The 17798-nt window shown below is 67.6% G+C and overlaps 1 protein-coding gene across 1 annotated transcript in view; it reads right to left on the bottom strand.

Annotated features, from left to right (window-relative positions):
• Positions 1–972: 972 nt before the first annotated feature.
• PLCH2 (phospholipase C eta 2) overlaps positions 973–17798 on the bottom strand; it is a 69795-nt gene continuing 52969 nt past the window's right edge. Inside the window, exons 10-23 of the mRNA XM_086715454.1 lie at positions 16596–16767; positions 16110–16217; positions 14795–14953; positions 10231–10317; positions 9848–9930; positions 9384–9481; positions 9109–9291; positions 8645–8752; positions 8182–8306; positions 8018–8102; positions 7701–7847; positions 6343–6422; positions 3898–4195; positions 973–2389 (exon numbers count right to left, since the gene is read on the bottom strand). Coding sequence (XP_086571580.1) covers positions 1167–2389; positions 3898–4195; positions 6343–6422; positions 7701–7847; positions 8018–8102; positions 8182–8306; positions 8645–8752; positions 9109–9291; positions 9384–9481; positions 9848–9930; positions 10231–10317; positions 14795–14953; positions 16110–16217; positions 16596–16767 — 2956 coding nt within the window. The 3' untranslated portion in view covers positions 973–1166. The remainder of the gene's footprint in view (positions 2390–3897; positions 4196–6342; positions 6423–7700; positions 7848–8017; positions 8103–8181; positions 8307–8644; positions 8753–9108; positions 9292–9383; positions 9482–9847; positions 9931–10230; positions 10318–14794; positions 14954–16109; positions 16218–16595; positions 16768–17798) is intronic.

Here is a 17798-nt window from a genome sequence, read left to right as displayed (position 1 = left end):
TTCACTGCACCCCGGATTCTAGGGGCCCCGAAGGCCAGGCACACCTGAGTGCCCTGCCTTGGTGCTGCTTCTCGCCGTGGGGCGCACTTCCCACGAAAACGCACCCCGTGCCTGAGCGGGGGCAGGGTTCCCAGGGGTCTGGTGGATCTGGGGAGGTGTGTGGGGCCCTGGGGCCTACAGACACCTCGAGGGAGAGCGTGCACACCCGCCTTCCCGAGGGTTTGCTCGGGAAGACGGCAAGACTTATCCTGGTGGTGAGTCGCGCGGCCTCCAGCCAAGCCCACGGCCTGCTGCTTCAAGGGCACCGCCTGTCACAGTGATCCTTGCTGGCCCCAGCACCCCAGGTGGCTTCTTTAGGGGCCAGATGCGGGGGTGGGGGGCCAGCCCGGGCACGGATCCCCTGGGGCCTAGCCAGCATCCGGCTTCTCCAGGGAAGGGGCAGTGCCTGTATCTCCCCTTCCGGGCAGGGCAGCCCCCACAGCCAGGCGGTCCTCTGGCCTGGGGTCCCTGTCCAAGAGTGGGACTGGAGGCACGGGAGGGAGCAGGGCTTACGTCTTGGAGCCTCGAGGCCCCTGCCCTAGGGTGCCAGTCCGCGAAGCCCTCTGTGGACAGAGGTGGGGGTGTTCTCGCACAGACCACGGCCCGGGAACACTTGGCTCACGGTCACGGGGGCAGTGGGCCACCCTACACCGAGCAGGCGTGGGCGTGGAGTTGTGTCCGCGAGTTTAGAGTCTGGGGTGTCCAGAGGAGGCTTTGTGCGGAGCAAGCCCGCCGCCGTCGGGCAGGGAACCAGCAGCTCTGGGCACAGAAGGAGCATTCCCTGGAGCCACACCCGCGCCCCTGCACCAGGGGCCCTGCGCGTCGGCTCCCCCTGTGCCCGTGCTCACCTACACCTCCCGCGCCCCTGTGCACCCCCCCCCACCCCCCACCCCCCCCCCCCCCCGCACTGCAGAAAACCAGGTACAAGTGGAAGAGGACTGGGCACCATTTTAATGCAGTAGAAGCTTTGTCTCTTAAATTTTAAATACCTCTGTTGTGTATCTTAACGTCAGGAAACATGCCCCCAGACCCTGAGACCAGGAGGCCGCTTCCTTCCCGGGGATGGGGGGAGGGGTGGCAGACGGAGGGCCAAGGCGAGGGCAGCTGCCATCCGCCCTGAGCCTCCGTCAGAGTCTGAGCAGGAGGCCGGTGGCCGCGGAGCCCCTGCAGGGGGCCGGCACGTCCCCGCAGGCCCCTCGGCCCCCGGAGCAGGCACCCTCCGGGGTGCCCCGCTCCTCCCCTGGGGGTCCCCTCGGGCCCTGCAGCCGCTGCTGCCGTTCGTGGGCCTGCCGGGCCCGGCTGGCGATGGCGCGCACGCGGCTCTGGCTGCGGGAGGACGAGCGCCGCAGGAAGCCGGGGGCACCGGGCACCCCTTCCCCAGCGCCACTCAGGCTGGTGGGCGAGGTGATGTCACCGGCCTGCTGGAAGCCCGTGAGCCAGCGCAGCTGCTCGGTCAGGGCGTCCCGTCGCGCCCCCCGCACCGCCCGCCCCTCCCTCGCCAGGCCCAGGCTTCGGCCCGGGATCTCCACTTGAGGGGCAAAGTCGTCAGCAGTCAGGTCCCCCAGGCTCTTGGACTTGGCGGCTGCAGGGCAGTCCCGGAGGCCTACCAGGGGGAGGCGGCCCCAGGGTGGCCTAGGGGCCAGCGGACGGGGCTGAAGCTCTTCCGGCGCCGTGGGCAGCTGGCTGGCAGCCCGCAGGTTAGGGCTGGATTTGCTCTTGGTCACAGCAGGCAGGTCCAGGCGGGCGGCCGTGGCCGAGCAGGGTCGCAGGGGCAGGCGTCCTGCTGGAGCCCCGGAGACGCTCTCACGGCCCAGGCCCAGGCCCGGCAGGGAGAGGTCGATGACCGTGTCGCTGGAGGACACGCTGGAGGATGAAGACACGCTGTCTCGGTGGCCGCCCGGTTCCAGCCGCCGCCATAGCCGGTCTCCAGCCGTGGCGTCCGAGTACACGGTGGGGCAGGGCCCGGCCAGGGCCCGCCATCCGCCCGGGATCTCCGGGGGCACCTTCCCATCGCCGTCAGCCCTTCTGACCGTCTGGCTGCCGGGGGCCCCCTCGCAGGCTCCCCCTGGGCCCCCACCGTTGTACACCCGCCGATGGCTTTCTGGGGCTTGCTCCGTGTCCCCTCTGCTCTGGGTCCTGAGTTGGAAGGGCGTGGGAGCTCCCAGAGCCACCACAGGGGGGCTGGCCACTTCGGCGGCAGGTCCCGACGGGCACGGCAGCCCTCCCGGGGAGGGGCTGGGGGGGGCAGCCACCAGAGGTGGGGGGCCGGGGCCCGGGGCTGGCTCCTCGGCAATGGTTTCCAGGCCACGGAGGGAGGAGCCCGGCCTCTGCGCGGAGAAAGGGCGGGTGTCTGTGGACGAGAGGAGAGGAGCGTGTCGGGCTCATCCCCCAGGGACGGTGCCCGCAGGACCCCCAACAGCCAGGCCCCTCGGTGGGCACGCAGCTGCCCCCCACCCTGCCCTCCGGCTCTGCCGCTGCTGGGGCTGGGGGGGGGCGGGGTGGTGGGCAGACGGGCCTGTGTCCACGGGCAGGGTCCACGGGGCCCGGCCGACAAGCCAGGCCGGGGACGGCACAGGGTGCACGGGGGACCGGGGGACCGGGCCCCATTACCTGGCACTCGGCTGCTCTCAGTCCCTAACTACAGAGGCAGCGTGGGGACAGAAAGGAGAACAGGGTGGTCAGCATAGGGGTGGGGCTGCCCGGTGGACAAACATCGAGGCTGGGCGGGTGCAGGGATGGCGGGGAGGGGACAGCTCAGCTTTCAGCCCCTCCACAGGCCGGGGTCCAGTCACAGCCGGTGCTCAGCGCGGCTCAGGCCATAAATGAATCCCCAGGGCCGAGCAGGTGCCGTCTACTCCACTCGACACCCTGGGTACCGTCCGGGGGTCTCGGGGGCGTCGGGGGCCGCTCTGCAGGGCACCACCGACCCACGCCGGACTCGCCGGAGGCCTTCGGTGCAGAGTCAGGGGCCGGACACCCGCGGCCCGGCCCCGGAGGGAGACGAGGGGGGCTGGAAGCTCCCCCGGGTCTTAGGAAGGGCATCCAGGGCAGCCGGGTCATGGGGGCACTGGGGGGGGGGGGAGGGGGGCAACCAGCCCCCGAGGCAGCTGTGGTCAGACCTGCTCTCGCTTCCCTGGCTGCTTAGGGGCTGGGGGGGCGGGGGGGGGGGATCTGCGCGGGCAGGTCGCAGTCAGCTGGGGAAGGGGTGCTGGGGGCTACGGGGGCCCCCGGGCAAGCAGGGAGCAGCGGGAAGTAAAGCCACGACGACGAGCACACGGAGGCGGCGGTTTGGGCGCGGCAGCGCAGCAGACTCCGGGCCCGGCCATGCCGAGGGGCGGAGTGGGGGCAGCACAGAGGACGCCGCGGAGGAGCGTCAGGTCTTACCGGCGGAGAGCGTGGAGGATTTACTCCTAATCTCCTCCAGCTTTTGAACGAACAAGGCATTCATCTCCCGCTGCAGGGCCCCTGCCTGCCTGCGGGCGCCCTCGGGCCAGCGGGGGGCCACCTCGGGGCCGCCCAGGCTGCCGGAGTCCGAGGACACAGAGCCGCCGCCGCCGCCGCCGCCGCCCGGACCCTGCCACCGGGCCCCTCTGCCTCTCCCCGCGGCGGCGGGGGGCGCCCCCAGCGAGTCCGCACGGGCCCGGGGCTGCTGGCTGACGGGCTCGCGCCCGGCCCCGGGCCCCGGGCCAGGCAGCCGTCCCGGCCGCGGGCCCTCGGCGTCCTCACCGGCGCAGGAGCCGACCACACACTTCATGCAGGCGGCGGCCATCCCGGCGGGCCCGGGGCCCTCGGGCGCACCAGGGGGCCGCCCCTGGGCCAGACTCCCGCGCGCCGGGCTCCTCCCCACCGGCGCCTTACCTCGGGGGCTGCGGTTGCCCTGCTCCTCCGGGGCCGAGGCCTCCAGAGCGGGGCCGGGGCCGGGGGCCGCCACGTCACGGGCCTCCCCCTCGGAGCCGGGGTCCTGCGTGCCCAGGACCAGCTCCGGGAAGGCCTCGCGACTCGGCTTCTGGCTCTTGGTCGGGGCGCTGGCCGTGCGCCGCAGGAGCCGCTGGCTAACGGAAGGCCGAGGCGGGGGCCGACCAGCAGCATGGCTGTCCAGGGAGCCGGGCTTTGGGCCTCTGAGGAACAGGCCTTTTAGGCCCAGAGCCTGCTTGACCTGCAAGAGAAGGAGCCCACGTAGCCAGCGGCCCGGCACCGGGGACCGGGGACCGCCGGCCTGGCCCCCAGCACGCTCCGGCAGGCAGTGACGGGCCCGAGCCTGCCGCAGCCCAAGAGCCAGCCCGACGAGGGCACCGGTGAGCGTGTCGGGCTCGTGCCGCTCAGGGCTGTGGGTGCGGGAGAGGGTGTCCAGGGCGCCCCTTCCGGGGACGGCAGCTGCCACGGCCTTGGCGCAGACCAGGAGGCGCCGCCGGAGGGTGGACGGGTCCCAGGACAGGCGGGCCCGGCGACGGCCAGACGGAGAGGCCCCCCCCAGGGTTCTCCCCGGACCCTGGATCCTGCACCCACACCGTGTGCCCCTCATGGAGCCCCCGGCTGTGGCGGAGCAGGCTGGCCCAGGGCCCGCGGGGTGGGCCTGACACGGGGAGAAAACCCCACGGGAGCAGACACCGCCAGGCTCACGTCCGCCCCCACCTTCGGGCGCCACAGGCTGAGGAAGCAAGCAAAGCCGGGTGCGGGCCAGCGGTCTGCTCTCCCGGGGCCCTGCCCGGCCCACTCCTCGGACCTGCTGCCTCCTCCGGGAAGCCTTCCTGCCCCGCTGCCAGCCTCACCCTGCTCTCTGTTCACACAGCCCTAAGGGCAGGCCCCGTGCCGGCTCGGCGTTCCCTGAACTGCCGCTGGCTTCGGGCCTTCCCGGACAGCCGGGCCCGGGAAGTCCCCGCGAGGCCTCTCCCGACAGCCTCCCCGCCCGAGGAGGGCAGCTGGGGGCCCCCGGGACCAGCCGGCAAGTACCCAGGTCAACGCTGGAGAGGCCGGCGGCTGCGTGTCGAGAGTGCAGAGGCCAGAGGGGTCCTCGCATGCAGAGGCCCCGACAACAGCCACCACTCCCCATTGACACAGGGGCACGTCTGGGCGGAGGTGTTAAAGTGGCCAGCACTTGAATCAGCTTCCCGATTCAAGATCCCAAATCTAGTGCAATTTGGGCGAAGTTGCCCGCAAAGCCATTTAGAAGGAGGTCCAGGATTCAAGCTCCGAGCTCCTGGTCCCTGGGGCCTCCCCACCCCACCCCACCCCAGACGTGATGGGCGCACGGAGTCAGGGAGCACGTGGGGGGTGGGGGCGGAGAGGAAAGGCGAGGGCAGGGAGGGTGACGGGGGCAGGGGGGCAGGGCGCTCAAAGCCAGAGGACCAGACACGGAGGTAGGCGGGGGACACGGGGTGGCGGACGGAGGACGGAGGAGGGAACGGAAGGCCGGGAGGGGTCCACGCACAGGAGGCCTCGCTGAAGTCCTGGACCTGCCTCGTAAATGCTGCTCTGTGGCTGAACATGGCCCAGGGGACCCCAGAGCCGCGGCACGATCCATGTCGCATGAGCTGACAGTCTCCAAAATGCTATCGGGAATCACGGATGCTAATGGGGGCGGCCTGAGCATGCAGTGGGGGGGCGGGCGGGCTCCGCCGCCCCGGCGCTGGGGTACCTTCGAGGTCCTAACGGGACTGTCCTTCTAAAAGTAGACTTTAGACATAGGCAAGCTCACTGCAAGACCAAAGAGACAGAGTGAAGGCTGTGAGACGCCGACAGCCGGGCGCGGGGCCCGCGGAGACAGGCAGACACGCCACAGACGGACGGGGTGACGACGGGGGAGAGCCAGGCGGCCCGTGGTGCCGCGGGGCCGCGCAGGTGGCAGGAGAGAGACAGCGCCGGGACCACGCAGGCCCCCCCACGCACACCGGACGGACCGCCACACACACGCCCTGCCTGGGCCCGGAGCACAGAACGGGGCCGCCCTGGGTTCCGCGACCTGGGGCGATGGAGTGAGAGCCCCGTCCGGGGATGCGGGGTGGGGGGCAGGGCCAGGCAGACACCCTCCAGAGAGGGATGGAGAAGCGGGGACCCTGAGACGTAGGAGTGAGGAGGTTTAGGAGAGATGGGGGGTGGGGGGCAGGGGTGCCCAGGAAGGGCCAGGGTGTCCGGTTCCTGGTGCCTGCAGCGGCCCCGGGACACCGGGGTCGGGTGTCCCTATCGCCCATTTTGCAGGCGGAGACACAGACCCAGAGGAGTAAGCACCAGGCCCGACAGCCTGGCAACGGGGCCGGGGTGGGAGCAGGGGTGGGCCGGGCAGATGGCCCTGCGGGTGGCACTCACCTTACCGCTGACATCACTGATGGCCACATGGACAAAGATAGAGGCCTCTTCCATCCCCTCCAGGTGCACGTGCCGGTAGCCTGAAACAGCCAGGCCACGGTCACCCCGCCCCGCGCTCTACCCAAAGGTCCCGGGCCCCGAGTACAACCCCTGAGCCCAGTTCTGGGGGCTCCTTCTCCAGGAAGCCCTCCGGTATCACTCAGTCCTGCAACGACCTCTTTCTCTTCCCGGGGTCTGGGGGACCCCGCAGACTGGGCTCCCCTCCCCCATCCCGCCCACAAAGTGTCCCTGGCCTTATATCTTCCTCCTCAGCTCCCTGTTGTGTCTCCAGGCCCACCCGTGGCAGGGACCGACCCACAGAAAGCAGCTCAGTCCTGGCTTCAGCTGACCTACAGGGGACTCTGGCCTGTGGGGGGGACCGGTCTCTATGTGGGATGCTAGTCTGTGGGGGGGACTGGTCTCTATGGGAGATGCCGGACTGCGGGGGGACACTGGCCTGTGGGCACGACCGGTCTCTATGGGGGACGCTGGCCTGTGGGGGGACCGGTCTCTATGGGGGACGCTGGCCTGTGGGGGGACCGGTCTCTATGGGGGATGCTGGACTGTGGGGGGACTGGTCTCTATGGGGGATGCTGGCCTATAGGGGGACCAGTCTCTATGGGGGATGCTGGCCTGTGGGGGGACCGGTCTCTATAGGGAACGCTGGACTGTGGGGGGACCGGTCTCTATGAAGGACGCTGGACTGTGGGGGGGACCGGTCTCTATGGGGGACACTGGCCTGTGGGGGGGGACTGGTCTTTATGGGGGATGCTGGACTGTGGGGGGACCGGTCTCTATGGGGGATGCTGGCCTATAGGGGGACTGGTCTCTATGGGGAACGCTGGACTGTGGGGGGGACTGGTCTCTATGGGGGATGCTGGCCTGTGGGGGGAACCGGTCTCTATGGGGGATGCTGGCCTATAGGGGGACCAGTCTCTATGGGGGATGCTGGCCTGTGGGGGGACCGGTCTCTATGGGGGACGCTGGACTGTGGGGGGACACTGGCCTGTGGGCAGGACCAGTCTCTATGGGGGACGCTGGCCTGTTGGGGGGACCAGTCTTTAGGGGGAGTGCTAGACTGTGGGGGGGACGGGTCTCTATGGGGGACACTGGCCTGTGGGGGGAACCGGTCTTTATGGGGGATGCTGGGCTGTGGGGGGACCGGTCTCTATGGAGGGTGGTGGCCTGTGGGGGGACACTGGCCTGAGGGCATGCGTGTCTTTATGGGGGACACTGGGCTCTGCAGGAGATGCTGGTCTCTATACCAGGGGGCCCTGGCCCGGGCTCTGCCCTCCCTGCCCTGCTGGCCCCCTGCGCACCTGGCATCATGCTGCTGAAGGCCAGTGTCCTCTGGCCAATGAAGTCACGCCCGATGGGGTCATGGTCCCAGACAAGGAAGCGCACCAGCGCGATCTCAGGCATGTGCACCGTGAACACCAGGGTCTCCTCCCACATGGGGTTGAATCCTAGAGGCCACCGGGAGGAGGTGTCACCTCCCACCCCAGGTCCAGCCCGGAGGCCACCTGGGCCCTCGCCTCCTTCGGGGGCTGGCGGCCCGGCCCGGGAGAACCTGGGGACTGGGCTCTGACCAGGGGCGCCCCCGCCCGGCCCTCCCCCGTGGCCCCCGGGGCCTCACCGTTGTCGTCCACCACACGCGTCTGCTCCTTGTTGCAGTCCACGGGGAGCCCGATGACCTCCACCTCCACGAAGGGGTCGATGATCTGGGCGCGGAGGGCAGGGCTGGCACCTGGCCTGGCATGGTGCTCCAGCCCCGCCCACCCGGGCCCGGGCCCCTCCTACCTCGCCCCGGTCTCCCAGCATCGAGTCCCTCGGCTTGGGGAGCTGCTGCCCGCTGATGATGCGAAGCACCAGCTGCTTCTTGAGCTGCCCGGGCAGAGGGTCCTCGGAGTTGGGGTTGAAGACGCCTGGGGGGTGCGGGGGTGCCAGGCTGAGGGGGAGCGGGGCCGGCCTCCACCCTCTCGCCGGGCTGGCTGGGCACCCCACCGCACCCTCCTGCTGGACGGGAGCGCCAGGCCCGGGGGGCGGGAGGCGGCGTTCTGGCACGGGGGTCCCAGGGGTCCACGTGCTGGCCGCCCCCATGACCACCCTGTGACCGGGCACGGCTCGTCACCCCTCATGGATTCCTGGCAGGGTGGGGGTCCTCCCCCGCACACCCCCTCCTGGCATCCTGGGGGCCGTGTCCCTGGCTGACCCACCAGGTGGCCCTGCTGAAGCTCCGTGTCCCTGGGCCCCCGGGCCTCACCCTGGCACATGCACTGGGGCTTGAGCACGTAGCCACAGTTGCCATTGAGGCTGAACTTGGCCCGGTTCAGCTGCAGCATCCGGCCCTCCGACTGGTAGTTCAGGGCGACTACGGGCAGGGAGGCGACGTGGCCCGGTCAGCGCCCCGCCGCCCGCCGCCCCACCTCCCCCCCACGGCTGCCCGAGTCCAGGGCTCACCTATGTGAGCGGGGACCCTGGGCTCACAGCCCTGTGCGCGAGCGGGGCGTGTGTGCGCGTCCTGGCAGAACGTCCCCGGGGCCCTGCCCCGCCAGCCCCCGTCCGCCCCCGGGGACGCGGGCGGACGTGCCTCCGTCTCTCCCTCCTCGTCCTGGGGTCCCGCCCCCCCCCCCCAGCAGGGCCGGCCGGGCGACACCGGCAGGGGGTGATAGAGGCTCCCCAAAGCCAGCGGCCAGGGAGCAAGGCCGGCCGCCCCGTGACGCGCACCCATCTGGCAGCCGGCGTTCCAGAAGGGCTGAGGGTTGTAGTTGCTGGAGTCCACGCGGTACGAGGAGGGGTAGATGCGGGACAGCTGGTGCTGGTTGAAGCGCAGGTACTGGGCCGGCTTCTGCTGCAGGATCTGCTGGGCCCTGGTCTCGCTGAAGGACGACACCTGCCAGCTGGACGCCACTGCGGCACAGGGGGGCGGCATCAGGGGTGCAGGCAGGCCAGCGCCCCGCCTCCCCCTCCCCGCCCCCCCCGGGGGGCCCCGGTCCCCTCACCTTCCGCCTCCACGTCGTGGATGCCCACAGACTTGGTGTACTTGACCAGGTCCGAGAGGGCGCGAGACAGCTTCACGGTCTTCTTCTGCCGGCTCGCCCTGCGGGCACGGCGGGGGACGGGGGGTCAGGGCCTCCAGACTCGGGCCAGCCTGCGCACCCCAGTTTGGGAGGCAGGCTCCAGGCCTCAGCCGGCTCCACCCAGGAGCGACGTGGGGGAGGGGCGGGTGCCGGCGCGGACCCCACCGAAGGATGCCTCCCCAGCCGCACCGGGCGCTGGAAGCGAGCGCAGGGGGCGACGCTGGCCAGTCCGGCCCCCTCGAGGTCCGCGCCCAGGGGCCCCCACTCCCCCAGCCCACCGCGCGGTCCCCCCGCCACCCAGGGCCCGCGCATCCAACTCCCGCTGCCGCGCAGACAGGGGCCTGGGCGCCTCCCGCTGCCACGGTCCATTCGGGCGGGGCACTGACCCTCGGCCCTGGCTGCCTTGGGACTCCAGGTCCTCGCCCCCCTCCTCCATGCTGGCCGCTTTCTTTAGTTTGCTGCTCTTTTTCTGTGTGGAAGGACAGCGGAGTGAGGCCCCGTGGGGCCCCCCCAGTGACCCAGGGGCGTCGGCCGGTGTGCCTGGTTGGGGGGGTTGGCCATCGAGGCACCTGCTGCGTCCAGCCCCAGCCAGGTGCTGAGGCCGGCTCTGAACCCCAGCCCCAGTGGGACGATGGAGCTAGGGGGGGTTCTGGAAGACAGGTCAGGGGTCCCGGGAGCTGAAGGGGGCTCCCCGGCTGGCCGGCCCAGGGACCCCGGGGGGGCACAGGAACGGGGAGCCGGCCGCCCCTGCCCGGGAGCCCCGCCAGACCTTGCGCTTGGAGAAGCTGCTCATGAGGGTCCGGTTGTTCCGTCTGCTGCCACCGGTGTCCTCCCCGGACTCCACGCCGTCCTCAGCCTAGGGGACGGAGAGACAGCGGTGAAGGGGGCGCCCAGGCTCAGGGCCCCAGGCTCCGAGGCTCCGGGCACCTTTCCCCAGCCCGCCCCCGGGGGGCGCAGAGGCAGGGGTCTGAGAGGGAGTGTGGAGGCCCCACGGGCTCCTCCAGAAGTGTTTTGAACTCATTAAGGCCCCAGTTCTGAATTCTTTTCCCGCGGAGGGCGAGTGTACGGTAAGTGCTGTTTGTGTGTCTGGAACGTTCCTCGGCCGAGCATGCTTATGTAAGGCTTTTATGAAGACCCCTGCAGCTCCGACGTCCTGTCCTGCTTCTTGCAGAGACCAAAGTATTACCTAATTAGACAGATGCGGTCTGTGCCCCCGAAGCGGCCGTTTCACATCACCCTCGGGGCTTCTGGGAGCTTCTGGGAGCTTCCCCACCGTTGTCTATGGAGCACCTTCCCTGCTCCCCCCCAGCCCCCCCCCAGACCCGGTCCCGTACGTGCGTCTGCACACACGCAACTCCCCGCCAACCGTGCCCCGGCCTGGACCGCCGGCCTCTCGGCCAGGAGGCAAGTAAGGCCCCTGGTCAGGAGCTCAAGCTGGGCCCCACTGGGCCCGAGGGGGGAGGACACGAGGGTCAGCTCCACCCCAGGGGCACAGGGGGACGGGACCTCATGCCGCAGAGAGCCCACTGTGGCGCCCGCGCCCTCGGCCCCCCACCTGAGCGCCGTGCACCGTGGCTCAGCTCACACGTCGGGAAAGGAGCGTGCGGCCCAAACGCTGCCCGCAGCCGCCCCCGAGCTCCAGCCCCCGCCCTGCCCCTGCCCACTCCTGCTCTGCGGAGAAGCCCGGGCCCGTGGGGAGTCGGGACAGGCGCCTCTCCGGCTCCCGGCTCCCACCCGCGTCTGCCCTCCTCGTGCCCCCCCCCCCCCCCCCCCCCCCCCCCCCGGTCAGGGGGCGGCACGGGAGGCGCTCATGCAGACCCGGCGGCACAGACCCGCCACAGCAGAGGCCCTGGGCATCAGCCCCGCCCCAGACTGCACTTACAAGTCTCTCCCTCCCCTGGCCTGGCAACACCAGCCCCTCTCCCTCCTGACTTGTTGATGGCTCCGCGGCCCGCGGGCAGAGGCACCTGCGGCCGGGCGCCGGGCGTTGGCAGCCGCTTGAGGCCGACGCGCTTCACGCTCTGTAAACACGGCCTGAAACGCCGCGCACACGCGCCTCTGAATCTGCGCACAACCGGGGAGGGGCGCCTGTTGGCCCAGGATCCAGAGAAGCGGCCGCTGCCTCGGCCAGAACCTGCTGTCGCCACCCCACCCCCATACGCGGCACCCCCGCACCGGCGCCCCTGTACCTCTGCGCACCGCACCCCTGCACACCCACACACCCGCACCCCTGCACCCGCACACCCTGTGCCCCTACGCACCGCACCCCTGCACACCCACACCCCGCACCCCTGCACCCGAACACCCTGTACCCCTGCGCACTGCACCCCTGCACACCCACACCCCCGCACCCCCACACCCGCACATCCTGTACCTCTGCACACCGTACCCCTGCACACCCACACACCCGCACCCCCGCATCTGCACATCCTGTACCCCTGCGCACCGCACCCCTGCACACCCACACCCCCGCACCCCCACACCCACACATCCTGTACCTCTGCGCACCGCACCCCCGCACCCCCACACCCGCACATCCTGTACCTCTGCACACCGTACCCCTGCACACTCACACCCCCCGCACCCCTGTACCCGCACACCCCGTACCTCTGCGCACCGTACCCCTGCACACCCACACCCCCGCACCCCTGTACCCACACAGCCTGTACCTCTGCGCACCGCACCCCTGCACACCCAACACCCTGCAGTCCCGCATGCCTGCACACCCTGCACCCCAGCATGCCCGCACCCCACATACCCTACCCACTTGCAGCCCACACCCCTGCATACCTTACATACTGCACACCCAAATACCAGCACCCTGCGCTCCCCCACACCCTGCACACCTGAACACCCACACCCCCTGCATACCCACACATCCACACCCCCCACACCCTGCACACTCACACCCCACACTCCCCGAACACCCACACTCACCCCCTCACCCCCGCACACCCACATGCTCATACCCCAACATCCCTGAACACTGCACGTTTACACACCTGCACCCCCCCACACCCTGCACCCCCCCCACACCCTCACCCCCTCAGCTCCCACACACCTACATGGCCACACCCCCACGCACACCGCACCCTCCCACACCTTGCACACCTACGCACCTACAACCCCCGTACACCCAGCACCCCTGTACCCCCACACACCTGCACACCCACACCCTCCGCACACACACCCCTCACCCCTGCACACTCTAACGCCCGCAACGCTGCACGCCCGCGCCCCCGCACCCCCAATCTTGGCGGAGGTTACAGCGCCGGCCTGAGCACCACCCTCAGGAGGGCCCGCAGTGGGGCCGCTCCTGCCCCTTGACGCCGCCTGACACGAGAGCTCGGCCTCGTGGGCGGGGCCACTGGGAAGGCGGGTGGAGGAGTGCGGGCTGCAGGGCCCTTCCGAGCAGGAGCCTCCAGTCCTGGCCACTCGGGATGTCGAGGGGACCGGCTCCCTCACAGAAGATCAGGCCTGCCCTCGGCCACACCCGTGTCCATTAGACTTGCACCCGGCACTGAAGACGGGGCTCCCCTCCTTGACCCTCTGCTTCTTCCCCACCAGTCTGCCCATCCTACGTCTGCCTACTGCCTCCCACGGAACGGGGGCCACAGCCTCTGGCCACTCGGCAAAGGGGACAGAGAGGCATGTGGGAGCAGGTGCATGACCACACTGCCCAGCCCCCCCCCCACACACAGAGTTCTGTGCCCTGCATCCCCACTGCTCCCCTGCGCGTGCCCCAGCCGGGGAGGGCCAATTGCTGCTGGGGGCGGGGGGTCCTCCCTGACGCCCCCTCCAAGCTCCATGCCTGGCAGCTCAGCCTAAGCTGCCACGACTTCTCCTCCTCCAGGAAGCCTTCCCTGAGTACCTGCTCCCCCTCATTCAAAAAGTCACATGGACATCAGTTCCCCACGTCCAAGCTGCCATCCTGCACGTCCCCAAGCCCCCACCTAGAAATCTGGGCACTGGAAATAAGCAATGCCCTGTCCGCATGGGACCTGTGGGGGCCACCTGCACAGAGAGGGACCCCCAGTGTCCGGGGGCACCGGCTGTACCACGTGCCCTGTGGGTGCGACAGACACTTGTATCTAAACACACTGCCCGGGAAGCCCAGCCCCCCACCTGCCTTCCCACCTTCCCCGGGGCCCAGACAGTGGTGAGCTCTGCAGGGGGCAGGGGGCAGGGGGCAGGGCAGGGCTCTCTCCAAACGGGTAGACACCACCTCCACCGCCTGCCCTGCAGCCCTGCTCACTGTGAAACAGGGTCTGTAGGGCTGACCCACACCCCGCCCGGCCCCAAACCAGCCGCGCTGCCCACCACAGCCCCTGGGGGATCAGCTGCACTTGAGCCTCTCAGCTGATGCACCTGAACTTCGAGGTTCGCGGCCCCTCTCCAGCCGGGCCCCAGACTGTTCAGCCTCACCGACCGGGCCTAGCGCCCCCCCAACACATGCTTCACGCCCGCCATTCTCCCCATGAGATACCTCCAAGAGCCCAGCCCTGCTTCCCCATGAGGCTGTCGGGGACTCCAGGCCTGGACCAGCTAGATAGCTCCCCAAGACTGTCTGGGCTCTGAGACACTGTGTGCCCCTCTCTGTCACTCACAAGACCCTTCAGCAGGAGGTGCCTGGCCTCCAGCCCCCAGGCAATGCTCAAGTGCCCTTCCACAAAGAGCTGCAAATCCCCGGGGTGGGGGGTGGGGGGTGGGGGGGGCAGCTCCCCTGGGGACCTCAAGGAAACAGCCATGCAAATGGGGCCACCCCTTCACCCTGGCCAGCCGCCCTGTGACACAGGGAAGGCTGCAAGTCCCTAATGATCAGAATCAAAACAGCTTGAGGTGACCTCCTAGAGAAGCCGGGGTCGAGAGGCAGGCCGGCAGGCAGCAGGGCCAGCGGGCAGCAGTATGAGTGCACATGCAGGCTTGTGTGTGCAGGTGTGTGCACAGGTGTGCATAACTAGGTGTGTAGGTGTGTGCACGGGCGTGCGTGCGTGCACAACTAGGTATGTAGGTGTGCGCGCGCACAAGTAGGTCTGTGCAGGTGTGTGCACAGAGGTGCGTGTGTGCATGAGTAGGTGTGTGCAGGTGTGTGCACGGGTGTGCGTGTGCACAACTAGGTAACTAGGTGTATGCACGGGTGTGCGTGTGCACAAGTACGTGTGTGCAGGTGTGTGCGCAGAGGTGCGTGTGTGCACGCGTAGGTGTGTGCGGGTGTGTGCACGCGTTCGGGGGCATGTGTGTATGCACACACACGTGCACCGGTGTGCACAGACCTCGTGCTCCAGGCCCTTGACCCGGCTGCAGGCTGACATCACCGGCCGTCGGGCTCTCACCTTTTTGCCCTCTGCCTTGTGCCCAAGCTTCCCGGACGGGGGCAGCGTGGACACGGTGAAGTCGTTTGTGTCCTCACAGTCCCGAATCTTCGACTCCTTCATGAGGGAATCCAGTTTCCTCTTGGCGATGTTTTCCACACGCTTCCGGTTGGTGGCGGCCTGCCAGAGCCACACGGTCGCCCCTTGCCATCAGCCCCCAGCCCCATGGCAGCAGCGGTGACAGCCCCCAGGGTCTCGGGCAGGGCCGCGGGGGCCTGCTGGAGCCGGGGAGCCCGAACCCCGTCTTGGCTTCTCACACCCCTGGTCGCACACTCACCCCCGCATTGCGTTGCCTACCCCCACACCTCCCAGCTCCTGGGGCGCACCTCAGGCCTATGATGTGCCCCAGGGCCATAGCCAGTGACCTCCAGGCTCTGAACCAGGCCTCTCAGATTTTAACACCTGCACCCCTTTAGCTGCACGACGCCGCCCCAGGGATTCCGGTGTCTGGCCAGTGGGGGAGGCAGTCGGTGTGCCCGATGGCCACGCTGGGCTCCAAGAGCCCGAAGCAGCTCGGGATCTGGTATCCCACCAGTGGCTACGACGTCCCTCAGGAGATGGGCAGGGGGCAGGGATGGGCGGCCCGGCCGCCAGCACCCGGGGCATAGCCTCTAGGTGCCCTCTCTGTCCAAAGCAGCCCCCATCATAGCCCTAACAAACTCGGGCCCCTCCAGGGCAGCGCCTGGGCCGTGGGCATCTGGGTGCCCCAGAGCCCAGGCTGGAGGGGTGCACCCTAGGTGTCAGAGAACACGGGTGCCCTGTCACCCGGAGCCAGAGAAATATGTGGGCACATCCAAGCGGAGAATTCCGCTGCCTCAGGGCTTTCTCAAACAATTAGCCAGCATGGCTGGGAATGCTCCTGCACAATTATTTTCCCATCCGATGGCCCCTCAGGGAGAAATAATGCCTTCCTGCCTCGGAGCAACGGCTTAGAACAGTGCCCAGAGGAGAAAAGATGCTAATTACAGAGTCCCCCCAGCCCCCCTCTGCCAAGCCCTTTTTCACTCCTCCTTCCCGTGCAGCCAACCCCCAGCCCCAGCACCTCTGCCAGCTGGGAGTGCAGGGCCACGTCTTGGGTGAAGGGGCAGGCAGGGAAGGGCCCCCACCCCGGCTGAGTGTGTGCCCAGTTGTCTAACTGCCGTGCAAAGCACCCGCACATCTGCCCGATGTCCCTCTCTCAGCCACTGCCTTCTCACAGCAAGGCCGTGAGCCTGCTCTTCAGGACTGCGGCTCCCCCACCCCCCAAGAAGGGAAGGGCCTCCCAGCCCCTACTCACATCCCCATTGAGGAGTTTGCAATCCTCATCGATCTCGTCTGCACTGTCTTCATCAGACACCTCGCCCTCCTCAGCATCCTCACTGATGTTGGCAGGGAGCTTCTTGCCCTGGGGGGAGGTGGCGGACCATGGGAGGGGTTCTGCAGGAAGTACTGGGAGGCCAGCAGCAAAGAGAAGGAGCCTTTCTCAAGCTTCCTTGTGGACCTCAGGCCACAGGGCAGAAGCCAGTCTGGCACTTCCTTACAGCAGCAGTGTGGGAGGGAAACGCCTGGGTGTGCACACAGAGGTCCCTAGATTGAATGGCCACCATGGAGGGAGACTGAGGCCAGGTTGGGCACAGGGCCTACCCTGACTCCTCAAATCTGCCACAGATGATGTGGAGCCCTGTACTGTCCAGAGCAGGGCAACTGCCCCTCACCTGGCCACAGATCAGAGGCCAGAGGCCCAGCAGGATGCTGACCCTAGAAGGGGCAGGGAGGGGCTCACCTTCACCAGGATCTTGCCCTTGAGCATCTGCGGAGAAGGAAGCATGGCGGCATCCTCACCGCTCACTGATGACAAGTCCAGCTTATCCCCAAGAATATCCGTCAGATACTGAGCCATCTTCTTTTGTTGGATAACACTGCAGTGGTTCTCAATGGACAGGATCACTGGGTACCTGTGGCCCCAAGGTGGAAGGAGCAGAGTAAGCCAGGGGAGGGCTAGGCCCCCAAATGTGTAAGACCTCAAGTCACCTGCACCAGTGAATGAAAAGAGACCTTCACCAGCAGCCAGGATAGATGGAACTGACAGCCACTCTGAGAAGGGGCCCATCGGTGGCTTTGAAAAGCAACTGCATGGGTGGGAAAGGATCTGGGAGATGTTAGGGACAGGTAAAGAAGGCATGCAATTCATAGCCCAATAAGAAAAAACAAAGGCAATTAGAAACTCCAGGAAAACAAAAGGAAACATGCAAGCAAGTCAGCCAGTCATGGTTTAAAAATAATGTGAACAGGTGCAATATGGAACAATGACTAGACGGAGAAAAATAATCTCGTTGACCTAGATACTGGAGACACTGTCCTGTGAGTGGCTCTGGGGTCCCAACATCGGCCCCATAAGAAAAGGAGACATAAGCCTGGCACATTCCATCTGGTAGAACATTGTTATTACCTTCATAGTGCAGAATGGGGAGTGTAGCATGGGCATTTTCATTACACATTCCTCAGTTGTTTGATTTATTTATTACATTTTTTTAACGTTTATTTATTTTTGAGAGAGGAGAGAGAACGTGAGTAGAGGAGGGGCAGAGAGAGAGGGAGACAGAGGATCCAAAGTGGGCTCTGTGCGCAGAAAGCCCGACATGGGGCTTGAACCCTTGAACCCACAAACCGTGAGATCATGACCCGAGCCAAAGTTGGACTTAACCGACTGGCCACCCAGGCGCCCCTGTTTGATTTATTTTTTTAACCGTGTGCACATTTTACTTGGATTTTTGTCGAAAGGCAACATGATCCTTTTAGAAAATGTAGGTGACCCAGACCTAGATGGCATGAATCAGAGCAAGAGATGGGCGAGTCCTGTGGTGCAGAGAGGGCAAACAGGACTTGGCGGGAAGGTATTCTCCCTACTTCTCCGGCAAGGGACTGAAGCCTGTGGCACAAGGGCCTAGGGAAGAACCCTATGTCTGCAAAGATTATGCTGGCACAT

The sequence above is a fragment of the Puma concolor genome, chromosome C1 (assembly GCF_028749965.1).
Source record: "Puma concolor isolate L17-30 chromosome C1, mPumCon1.1.hap2, whole genome shotgun sequence".
Classification (NCBI taxonomy): domain Eukaryota; kingdom Metazoa; phylum Chordata; class Mammalia; order Carnivora; family Felidae; genus Puma; species Puma concolor.
The sequence above is the reverse complement of the archived record's forward strand: the minus strand, read 5'-3'. Positions and strand labels throughout refer to the sequence as shown.